Consider the following 11,486-nt stretch of genomic DNA (forward strand, 5'->3'; position numbering starts at 1 on the left):
GCGATGCACAAACGCGTGGAGACACATCGAAGACACTTTATCTGATCGCAATCATCAGACGAAGGAGTAAGTGTAAGCGTGCAAGGTGTTGTGCAGTCCTTTGCGAACTTCGAACAAGCGTCCCCTCCTTTGTCGCATTGCACTCCGTTCGCCCGCTGAAAACTATTGTGAACCAGAGGAACGTCACCGGAGCGGACGATTAACAGATCGGCGAGAGAATGTTCGAAGTCGCAAAGAGTGCACCGATAATTGTGTAATCGCATAAGCGGCCGCGCGTTACACCGTTGACCAGGGGAAAAGAAAAGGTAGGTGGAAAGTATTCTCATGAATTGTCGTCCGATCTGCGACCGATAGTCGATTGATTGACCTTTGAGCAAAAAATTTGGATAAAGATTATCATCCGAGATAAACGTCGAGCGAACATTTGTTCGCATCTGATGCAGGTGTGATCTATTAATACTAGGTTCACTAAACGTGACTTTCTCACATTACTTCATAAAACTAACTAGATCGATTCAGAGTTTTTACGGCTTTTATCGTGATAGCGGAACGGGTGGCGTGACAGGGTATCATAAAAATAACGATAATTTGAAAAATGCTAGAAATTTTCCAAACGTGCCAATTGGAAGCCATTTTGTCGTAACAGGTCGTTCATATAAGTGGGTGGGGGAGTATGCGTTTTTCAGTTAGAGTTGCGAAATCGTCTACGACAGCCCACGTGCTGCCGCGGTCTTATTAATATTTAATATTTATAATCTTAATAATCATTCGGTACCCCGTCATACACCGAGGTAGGCTTTTCACTACTATTTTTTTTTTAAGTTCAATAACTCCAAAGTTTTATTTAAATATTCCTCAAACTATGTACCAAAGACTAAAGTGTTAACTTATATTTATATATTGGTTCATAAAAACTCAAATAAAATGTATGATCATCAATTTTTTTGCATTTTTGCTTAGCTTCCCCAACACCCCCCCCCCCCCCCTTCTTCCCCTACACGTTTCAAGAAATAAGTTTATTGTACGAATTTCCCGTAAATACATATTTACAACCTCGATCAAATTAACAAAATTTTTTTGTTATGAACCGTCATAATTACGAATTTCTTGTTTATTTCCTTTCATTTCGGTGAACGCATTACAAAATGCATTCTTCTGTATGCTGCACTAAGCAAAAAAGCAGGCAGTTGCCATTACGTATTTCTGCTGTAATCATTTAACAAAACATTGCTTGGTATACCACTGTACCGAAGTATACCAAATAAGATTTATGCATTCTTTTGCCATTTATTTTAACAGAAAGTAAACGAAGATTAGGTTTAAATTATATGTTCACTTTTACGTATCGATGATATTCAAATTATAAATCATAGAGCTTTTGATTTCGTGTAATTCAATCATGAGGTAACATATACGAAAGAAATTTTTTATTGTTTTCGTAGTAGCTACATAATAACAAATTTTTCACAGTTTTCGCTTTATTCAAACTAACACTAACGTATCACTACCTCGAATGATCCAAATCAGTTAACGTTTTCGTCATCACAGTCTTAATTGATATTAATTTGATTCCAGGAATTCCGTATAACATAATAAGAAAGCATAAATCCGCGTAACTGAATATGAAAGCAAGCATATTCTGCTCGTTATGTATTTTAATAACCTCAGTCAAGGCCAAGCCAGAATTGCAGTTATTACAAATTGTAAGCAAGCGATAAGTACCCACACACGCGCGCGCGCGCGCGCGCGCACGCACGCACACACACATTCGAAAACTTTGAGTGCAACAAACATACAATATGTTACGTTAGTTTGTAGTTTCTTGAAATAATTCAGAAATTTCATAAGAAAAACAACGTCTCATGAGATCGAAAAAGAGAATTTATACAAATTTTTCAGGTTTTTGCTCATAAAACGTACGCTCCAATTTCAACTATGATAAACAGCTACAACACAAGTTTTCCAGCCAGATTAACTTACGATCACTTCAATTTTGCTCCGATCGATATGCCTAACGTAAGTCTGCAAGGTTCTCTAATGAAATTGAAAAATTATCAATAATACGAACTGTTTTTCATATGTAAAGAATGAAACAATTTTTGAATTCACACCATTCCATTCAAGGATGTATCATTACTTGTTTGATGAAGTTCGTTTCACTTGAATCCTTTACTAAACAATATATGAACGTTCCATCGCTGACATACTTAAAATTAATCCCCCTAAGCGGTGGGTACTGATCAAATAATTCAAATCAAATAGTATGTTCATTATGGTCTTCTTGCTTCCTTCACTTTCCTTAGATTGTGCATATTGTAACTAATCAAATATTTTTAAGTGTCCCAGCAAAATGTAAATATTTGCTAACGAGTAAAAATGCAGCTTTTCCATACGATCGAACGTCGTCAATTTCATGATTAAACAGTCTGTGTATATATCGGATTGTAGAAATGTTTCAAACTTTTTTCTGACGCTAATTTGAAAGTTTGATCTTAAATTCATATGATAATTCGATGCAGCTAAACGTTTATCATTCCGATGTTTCCTCCATCAACTTGTAGACGCTGTTATCCCATTTGTGTAGTGTATTTCAATTAATTCATGGCAATAATTAATTGAAAGACATATACATATATTACCAACAGACTGGCAAACTCAATATGTACAATCTGGGAGCACATTTCCGTGATGTGTACGACGAATTTTTGGGTAAACTCTATAGAGTTGAAATAATGAAAATGCGAACTGCGGAGTATCCGCTGTCGATGTTGTCAGCGCAGTTGGTGAATGCAGGTCTCTGGCCACCAGAGGAACTAAATAAATGGAGCGATGATATTAACTGGCAACCAGTACCTGCAGGTAGGTATTATGCAAAAACTATTAAATTCACGACAAAAATTTTTATCCAAAATGTAGCACAGCTATCTTGATATAAAGAATGTAATGAATTAAAAGATCAACTCGAATCGACCCTTGCAGATTATGCGGTCGCCGAGAAGGATACTTTATTTTTAGGGTCTAATTGTCCAAGTTTCGCGTCCGATATGCAAACAGTATTAACTTCGAATGAAGTGAAGTCAAGAATGTTGCATCATACGCCTCTACTTGATCACGTGTCCAACTATACTGGAGTAGAAATGCAGCATCCATCCGACATAGCTCTCTTATACGCAGTCCTCGAAACAAAAGTAACACATACATAGTACTACCTTTTGTACCTACCTAGTGTCACGTTGTCTTATTACGGTTAATACAAGTATTATATGCATACGTAGACCGCGGATTTTTATGAAAACGATCATATGTTGCATAGAAGATGAGAATCCTGTTAAACTTTCTTTAAAATCTTACTCAAGAGATACTACGAAAATCAAGAAGATTTTTTATAGAAATGAATCAAATCCGCGGTCTACGTGTAACGAAATGATATACGAAATAACGAAGCATTGAAAAGCGAATGTAACCGTAGGCTACTCTGAACGAATCGCTTCCGTACTGGGCCAAAGATATTTTTCCCGATGGAGATATGTACAACGTAACGTTACTAGAGTACGATCTTCTTTCGCAAACTCCTCTGCAGATGAAACTGAACGGAGGAACGTTCATCAAAGAAATCTTGGCGAATACATTAGAATATATAGATGGAGTTATATCGAAACAACGGAAACTCATGATGTACAGTGGTAACGACAGGAACATCGCCGGCATTTTGAAAGCTCTCGATCTATGGTCGCCTCATATTCCTAGTGAGGCAGCTTCCGTAATTTTCGAAACTTACTATGACAATGAAACTGAACACTACGGGATGAAGGTACGTATTGTCTTCCTTAAATAAATTCATTTAAAATTGCATCAACTTCGGATAAATTTTTCTTTTTGTTTTTGTATAGGGACCCAATTACTGTGGGGGTTCCAAATACTGTGCCTATATTAATTGCCACTGCTATAGTAATTGGGTCCCGTACCCTATCTGTAAAAATAGAAAAAGATTGTTTTCTTGCTTATGTTAAGTTTATTAACATCATTTGGGGAGAGGAAAGAATTTCTCGTTCTTAAAATCACTTTTAATTTCACAGAACATTAACTGGACCATTATTATTGCAGGTAAATTACTATACAGGAGTGGAAGGTGAAACTATACCTTTGACGATACCTGGTTGTACAGAAATATGCCCGTTGGATAGATTTATAAATGCAGTTTTCGACTTATTACCGGAAAACTCGGCACAGTTGTGCCATTGGAGGAGTGTTAACATCTCGGATGAAGAAATATTATTGAACGACGTTATTTACAATCGATCTGAATCTCAGAAACTATATAGCGTATTATTTATAGTTTCATTTTTGTCCATTTCCCTTGTATATTAATCGATATAGACATTTCATACATAAAACAAAAATAATGATTAATTTACACATCTCTTGTAAATTATTTATTTTTAAACCATTAGCAGCGACAGATCAAAACAATTTCTATTTGAACTACGTATTTTATACTAATAATGTAATACAAAATAATTTTTGGAAGGAACGCTTATAAAATAGAAGAAATTAAAATAATTTTATTATAAATAATTTATAATGTTGTATACATGTTAATAAAAACTGTAAAACCTACAGTAAAGACAGTACATTTCGTATGCATTTATTTACACTGTACGATATTGTTAAAATGACGTATTACATTGTCGTTAAAATTACACTGGCTACTTGCATGTTAAAATATTGGATAGTCTGCGCGCCATTTCTGTAAATTGAATAAAACTTTCCGCGGTAATTATCATAAAGTCATTCAATATCATTCGCCATCGACGTTCTCGTTTCTGAATGCTCTCTTCCACTAGAACACCCTCGAATACGAATTGTTTTTTCCATAAATCAATAACGGGCGGTATTGAATCCTCTTCGAAATTATTGCCATTTTTACTAGAAAATACTGACCGATATGTCTCCAAACAAATACGTAACGAATAAAAGATAAGATGCAATTGAGTTACGATATTGTGAACATCCGCTTTTTTGCCATCCATCAAGGAAATCAAAATGCTTTCGTACGATTTCAGTTTCGTTGTTAAATGATTTATAACTTCAACACAAACTCCCATAGAAGCACACAATTCCAATATAATGGTTGCTTGATGGACTAATATTGTAACCTAGAATATATAATATTCTAATTGAATGTAAATACTAATTTAGTAATGCTTGTTTCTCTCCATTCTGGTCTCATTTACGATAACAAAAAAAAAGTCGAGAAGTTTACGCGACATAAAACCCAAATTAAAAAGTAACTAGTTTGTGTGTAAAAAGTAACTAGTGATCTTTTTTTAAAATTCATTATGCTTTAAAAATAAGTATAATTAATATAGGCACAGTAATTGGATCCCTAACTTTTCATTGAACACATTGTGTTTTACAATTCTATTACTATTTTTAGTTTACCTTATTCAATTCTGTGTTACCAATACATCTGTCTAGCGTGTTCGTAATCGCCTGCACAATTTCATTCGTGCACGCCTTACTTTTGTTCTCGGCTTCGAAAACGTCGCAAAAATTCAATACAGCGTTCACTGCCTGCATCTCCATAGTATTTTTCCAGCACCTGTTTCCCATGTACTGTCTCGCTAGCTTCTCGTTCTGGAGCACCGAAAGAATAACTTTCATCGATTCAAAAGCAACGTCGTTCGCGTTCGTGGAGTCAAGTGTAAATCTCAACCACTCCGAGGAAACTCGTTTCCCTTCGTTTCTCCGAACTGTATCGATTTCATTTTCGAAATCCGATTTTCTCCTTTTTTCGCGAGTTCCCGTAAGTGCTTCGTCTTCCATCAAATTTCCTGCTTGCGAACGTCGTCGATTTGGTCGAAACGATGAAACATATTGTACGGGACTCTGAATGACCCTTTCGTCGTCCGGTTCGAAAGGAGACAGACACGGCTCTTGGTTTTTATCGGAAATCCATTCTTTTTCATCCGTGTTTACAGTAGGAAATTGTAGATCGTCCACGAAGCTGCATCTCTGATACGGAGTGATGCTGTCGATCTTCAAATTTAAGAAATCACTCTCGTCCTCGTTTTGGGAAATATAATACTCTCCGTTAGATTGATACGTGTTGTACGTGCTGTCGTTTTTAAGGGATTTGGGCGTTTGGGAATCGAGTATTCTCATAATTTGTGTGATCCCAGGTATAGTTAACCCTGACAACGACCGCTCCTCATCGTTTCGTGAATCATTCGCGCTCTTACTGTCCAACGAACAGCTGTCGTTAAACATATCTCTCGAATTGTTTTCAGTGAAATTGCCGGAGAGATCGATGATCCTCCACACCGGAATCTTTGTCTGCGAAGAATTGTTGCAACAAGGCATTTCGCCTTGCGATGGCGAGTGTGTTAAGTGTATCGACTTATTGATCGAATTATTGTGCAATTTATCATCCACTTTCTTTTGACTTGTGTTATCATTCGCCTCTTGACTTTCTACAGAATCTTTAAACATGTCCGAGCACGATGAGTATTCGCTCTGCGAATCCGGAATAATGCGGTTTTTATGGATCGCAGTATCCCCAACGAAGCTTCGAAAATAACTTCGTGTACTTTCAGAAGAACAGATGGATAGGTTACTTATATTTTTCGTAAAATCGTCGCCTTGGTTTGTGCGTTGCTGGAACTGTGTCGTACTACGCTTTTTATTATGTTTATCATTACGGAGTAAGTCGATCTCTAAATGATTGTCCGAAATTCTATCAGCTTCTTGTGTCAATATTAACGACAATTTCGGAGTTGGACACTTATTTGCATACTCTTCATCATTGGAAAACGTTTTAGATACGTCCTTGTTGCAAATCCCAGAATCGTTCTCTGTAATGTTTAAATTCATATTATTTAACACTAACTGTACCACAACCGATCAAATGACCGGTTTCACATTTTTTATCTTATAATGATAGAAATTACGAAGATGCTTCCGTTAGAGATTATAAAATTTTCTTCGTTCGAGCACACATTGTTATAAAAATTGCGACTAATCTAAATAAATTCAGTCCTATGATATTCATAAATATATCAGTCACATTTTGTGTTCGGTACAGTTAGCGTTAAAATTGTATAACAATTTTAGTTCGACTTCCGTACTACAAAATGATCGTACCTATACAATCAAAGTTATTGTAAAATTTGATCAACATAAATATTAGGCTAAATTTTCTAACAAGTCTAGGCTTCTAAGTGAACCTAGAATTTGCAGGAAAATTTAGTCTCATACGGGATGTGGGTTATTTATGTCACGCCGATGTCAATAACAAATAAAAACCCACACTATTTTTCTTTTACCGTATCAACGAGTTCATACAATGCATATTCGTGACTCATGGCATCATGATCTTGACGTTTATCTTGCAACGCGCAGATTTATTTTAAACTTCAGTTCTTGAAATTATGATATTTAATGTGATAAGGCAAAAGCACAATACAACAATAAGATAAATCTAATCTATACAAGTAATTTCATCAATATTAAATTTTTCTCTCTTTTCCGATTCCTTTAATATCTTAGTTCTTTTGTTATTAACGCTCTTTATTACTTTAATTTACATCGACAAACCCTCATGCCGATTTAGTGTTAAAAACCAGTCTTTTCCCTAGCGTCGTATTCAATTTTATATAATGTGGATGTAGAAAATATTTATTAATATATAAATTTTCTGATAAACTAAATTGATAACTTTTGATTCATTAAAATTCATAATTTCTTTGTCTTTTCACAGCGTATTACATTTATATTCACACTTTCAATAACAACTGTTACATCATTGAGAATGAATTCCGTATCGAGATTTTTTTTCTAAATAAAAATGTTGTTTCTGACACCTATTTTTATTTGTGCAAAAAAATATCATTGTTGCTCGTACCATAGTCTATATCTTGCAATTTTAACTTAAATTGCTTTCGAACCAGAAGAACGAAAACTTTATTAAAATAATTATACAAAGTATTGACAAATTTTATTACTTTTGAGTAAAATATTATTCCACTGTTTGTGGAATAACAAACGCATCTTCTCGAGTGAGATATCTTTCACAACTCTCGTCGTCGCTTTTAACCAGACAACAGCCTGTAAGAATCTTATGTCAGCCTCATATTCTTCCGTGAAATTTGACGTCGTTTCACATCCTTCGAGAAAATTTTGTGGAATGCTTAGAAAATGCTTGCATCTATAACATTTCGTATCATCCACTTCAGAAAATTTCTTTAAGCTCTTACTATTAATTTCCAAAGTGTCCTCCACAATCGACAAACTCGACTCTTCTTGCGCATCTGCTTCATTGTTAAACATAATCTTTAATCTTTTATTTCATAATTTTTTTTATTTCTTTTATGATTTATGATTTTTAGTCAAGGGCGGTATCGGAAATTTATAATTCTCATCCACAACTTTTCTTTTGAGGAATGTATTTTTCTTAATTTATAACCAAAAAGAAATAATATCTCTGAGCCAAAAGGATCGTATACTTGTTCGCAAACTATTGTACTTTTATAAAACCGGCCTTGCCTGTAGTTATTCTTACGCAACCTAAATCCGTTGTGCAAACACCTGAATTTTTTTTATATATTTCTCGCAATTCGAGAAGTACTTCATTGCGATTTTCAATATGACTTTCTATTTGTTCAATATCTACAGTGTCAGCGTACATCTGAAATATTAAATTATGAAACAAAAATCTCATTTCATTTAAATGTTTGAGCAGTTCAAAATATTTCAATTTTGAATTGTGCCAAGTATTGCAAATTATTCGGACAATATTCTTATCAAGAGTCATTTAATTTTACTTAACGGTTCAAGACATTCGCGTAAACTTAGTAGAAGTAGTAAATTGCATATTCTTTATCTTATTTAATTTAATTTCCTTAATTTATTTTTATGTTAATTTATTACACTGATATTAAGTTGTTCATTATTATACCAGATGTTAGACTGCAGATGTAGCATAGCAATTTTCCATAAGAATACATATAATTAATTATTAAGATATTACCTTTAATGTACAAAAAAATGTCTAGAAACATACATGTTTCAAGAACGTTAAATTATATTTTTAAATCCCTCGTAATAATATTGAACAACAAATACCGCCAAAAATCATAAACTTGTGCGCTTCATAACGTAGCAAATTGTAACTGAAAGCAGAGAGGATATGAGAGTGCTCACGCCCAAGGTTTCGGCGATCCTTATACAGTGCTGCCACCGACTCATTTTTAGCATTGACCAGAACCTGGGCAATTTATTAATTATAAATATATAACATAATGACATCGAATAAAAAAATATAATTTGAACATATAGTCATAACATCGCGAACACAACTCCTCAATCATTTGTATTTGATCAGATTTGATCACAGACGAGGTACAGTAATAAACATCGTAATTTTTTTCTGGATTTCTAACTGAAATTTGCTTCCGAATTTTCCGAAGTTCCTGTTCTTAAAATTTATATTTTTTGCTTAAAGTTGTCATTCCTCCTATCGGAGGTCCCTACATTTTTATGGGTATATGGTCACCGACGAGATATATATAAAGACTGCCAGCCTTACGGGAGCTGCCCGCGGGCTCGGGCTCCTGCCCGGGCTGCCCGAGCTGCCCGCGGGCTCGGGCTCCTGCCCGGGCTGCCCGAGCTGCCCGCGGGCTCTTAAAAGTAATTCGAAGATTTATTAGAAGCCTTCGAATAGAAAATACAGATAAAAGATGAAAAAATTATTCGAAGTTCGAATAAAAAAAATTATCTTTTTTCGTCCGATAAATTCTCGTCGAATAAAATTATTTATTCGATACTCGTCGAATAAAGATACTTTTTTAATTCGAACCTTCGAATAAGGAAATAAAAATTTTTTTATCTTTTATTCGTTATTCGAAATTTTTATTTAGATAAATATTTTGCCAAACTCTGGTCGGAGAATATAACATTTGATAATCGATATTGGTCCGTGATGAATCACCTTCTCACCGACGAGAATTTCCTTAGTGGGCTTCTGCACCGACGAAATACCGTCGTTGGCCTTCTGTTTCTTACTCCAGCCAAAATCTATCCTAGAGTGCAGTAGAAAACACCCGTAAGGCTGGCAGTCTTTATATATATGTCGTCGGTGATTGGGGCCGTTACCGACCGATCCCAGCACCCACCTGGCACCCACTTTGAGACTCGCAGTTTGGGGCTGGCAGTCTTTATATATATCTCGTCGGTGATATGGTCTAAGCTTCTCGTGGATCTAGTTGCAAAATTAATCGTTCGTCAGCGTAGAGGGCGCAAGATCTCAGATCGTGAGACACGAAACCCCATATGGTGATTGGTCTACTCCTATGCGTCGTCTGTGTCTGTACGTTCTGATTGCTTTCTATCGTGTGCAAAAGAATTGTGTGCCCCTGTCATTTTTGAAAATGACTGACACTAAGAACGATAAAGCGAAAGTGGATTTGGGATTGTTGGAGGAGGACGATGAATTTGAAGAATTTCATGCGGAAGGTATACAAATATAAAATCACAAATTCTTCTTGTATAATATTGGAAATGTCCAAACCTAACCTCAAATTATTGAATGACTTGGTAGATTGGACCGCGGCAGACGAAGACAATCAAGATATTAGTGTTTGGGAAGACAATTGGGACGACGACGATGTAGAAGATGATTTTAATCAACAATTGAGGTATTTTTGTTAAAAAACAAATATTCATGTTAAACAAATGTACTAAAGAGATGATAATATTTTTAAATTGTTTATTTATGCTTGAACGGTCTTGGAAAATTTAATTTATGTCACAACATGATATATTACTATATTATTAAATTAATGATTTTTATTTACAAGTAACAAGGCCAAGGTCTATTTATATGAATTAATTGAACTGATGAATCATCATCAGTTTCAGTAATATAAAATATTATCATATTGCAATATTGAAGCTTACATCATATTTTCTAAAATACGTTTATTAATTTCAGAGCCCAACTAGAGAAGCAAAAGGTTAAAACTGAAGAGAAGGAGAATTAAGTAAATTATAAACTATGCGTTATTAATCATAAGAATGAACATGTATTAGACTATTGAGGTCTTGCAAACATTTAAATTTCATGTATATTGTTAACTTTTATTAATTGTGAAATATAATGGTTTTTCATAAATATTTGTACAAAACTTAAACGTTAAATACGAATGTACAGTTTAAATGCATATAGTACCTAATATGTATATTACACATCATTCAACTTATAAGTCAGTTTAATGGAAAAAATACTTGGCATCCTTATTTTAAATATATAATCAGGTACAGTTTTTGAAATCTTGATAGTTCTAAATTGTCAACAAATGTACTATGGCACATCAATTCCTTAGTGACTAAAATTATGTCAATACTTCACCATTTTAAATACCAATAAATTTATTTGAATAATGTATACCTTTCTATGAACTGCTTGGTTTTGAATAAATGAAAGAAGA

At 34.4% G+C, this 11,486-nt stretch overlaps 3 protein-coding genes across 5 annotated transcripts; 2 read left to right on the plus strand and 1 right to left on the minus strand.

Annotated features, from left to right (window-relative positions):
* Positions 1-173: 173 nt before the first annotated feature.
* LOC143355252 (venom acid phosphatase Acph-1) lies at positions 174-4,539 on the plus strand. Of its 3 annotated transcripts, none has more exons than XM_076789939.1 (7): positions 174-305; positions 1,576-1,703; positions 1,900-2,016; positions 2,646-2,859; positions 2,980-3,188; positions 3,470-3,811; positions 4,105-4,538. In XM_076789939.1, exons 2-7 carry the CDS (start codon positions 1,623-1,625, stop codon positions 4,366-4,368), a joined length of 1,227 nt encoding a protein of 408 aa, XP_076646054.1. In that variant the 5' UTR covers positions 174-305; positions 1,576-1,622; the 3' UTR covers positions 4,369-4,538. The 3 variants fall into 3 exon arrangements, with proteins under 3 accessions (XP_076646054.1, XP_076646056.1, XP_076646055.1); XM_076789940.1 differs by lacking the exon at positions 174-305 and adding an exon at positions 604-791 and having other exon boundaries at positions 4,105-4,539; XM_076789941.1 differs by lacking the exons at positions 1,576-1,703; positions 1,900-2,016 and having other exon boundaries at positions 177-305; positions 4,105-4,539.
* An 84-nt stretch (positions 4,540-4,623) lies between these two features.
* On the minus strand, positions 4,624-8,328 carry LOC143354866 (uncharacterized). The gene is made up of 3 exons (XM_076789241.1): positions 8,004-8,328; positions 5,443-6,854; positions 4,624-5,156 (listed from the first exon to the last, which is right to left on the minus strand). The coding sequence occupies exons 1-3, from the start codon at positions 8,326-8,328 to the stop codon at positions 4,707-4,709; spliced, it is 2,187 nt and encodes a 728-aa protein (XP_076645356.1). The 3' UTR covers positions 4,624-4,706.
* Positions 8,329-10,345: 2,017 nt separating this feature from the next.
* Positions 10,346-11,443, plus strand: Sem1 (Suppressor of exocyst mutations 1). The gene is made up of 3 exons (XM_076789947.1): positions 10,346-10,512; positions 10,598-10,694; positions 10,991-11,443. The coding sequence occupies exons 1-3, from the start codon at positions 10,350-10,352 to the stop codon at positions 11,037-11,039; spliced, it is 309 nt and encodes a 102-aa protein (XP_076646062.1). The 5' UTR covers positions 10,346-10,349; the 3' UTR covers positions 11,040-11,443.
* Positions 11,444-11,486: the final 43 nt, after the last annotated feature.

This window comes from Halictus rubicundus, chromosome 6 (assembly GCF_050948215.1).
Source record: "Halictus rubicundus isolate RS-2024b chromosome 6, iyHalRubi1_principal, whole genome shotgun sequence".
Lineage (NCBI taxonomy): Eukaryota > Metazoa > Arthropoda > Insecta > Hymenoptera > Halictidae > Halictus > Halictus rubicundus.

Bases quoted from the DNA above. Each gene is read 5' to 3' on its own strand.
- LOC143355252 (XM_076789939.1), top strand. From the start codon at position 1,623: ATGAAAGCAAGCATATTCTGCTCGTTATGTATTTTAATAACCTCAGTC. The intron at 1,704-1,899 runs GTAAGCAAGCGA...CAAATTTTTCAG, and splicing joins AATTGCAGTTATTACAAATT to GTTTTTGCTCATAAAACGTA. The intron at 3,812-4,104 runs GTACGTATTGTC...TTATTATTGCAG, and splicing joins CTGAACACTACGGGATGAAG to GTAAATTACTATACAGGAGT.
- LOC143354866 (XM_076789241.1), bottom strand. From the start codon at position 8,328: ATGTTTAACAATGAAGCAGATGCGCAAGAAGAGTCGAGTTTGTCGATT. The intron at 6,855-8,003 runs GTAATAAAATTT...TAAACATTACAG, and splicing joins GAATAATATTTTACTCAAAA to AGAACGATTCTGGGATTTGC. The intron at 5,157-5,442 runs GTAAACTAAAAA...TATATATTCTAG, and splicing joins GTAACACAGAATTGAATAAG to GTTACAATATTAGTCCATCA.
- Sem1 (XM_076789947.1), top strand. From the start codon at position 10,350: ATGCGTCGTCTGTGTCTGTACGTTCTGATTGCTTTCTATCGTGTGCAA. The intron at 10,513-10,597 runs GTATACAAATAT...ATGACTTGGTAG, and splicing joins TGAAGAATTTCATGCGGAAG to ATTGGACCGCGGCAGACGAA. The intron at 10,695-10,990 runs GTATTTTTGTTA...TATTAATTTCAG, and splicing joins GATTTTAATCAACAATTGAG to AGCCCAACTAGAGAAGCAAA.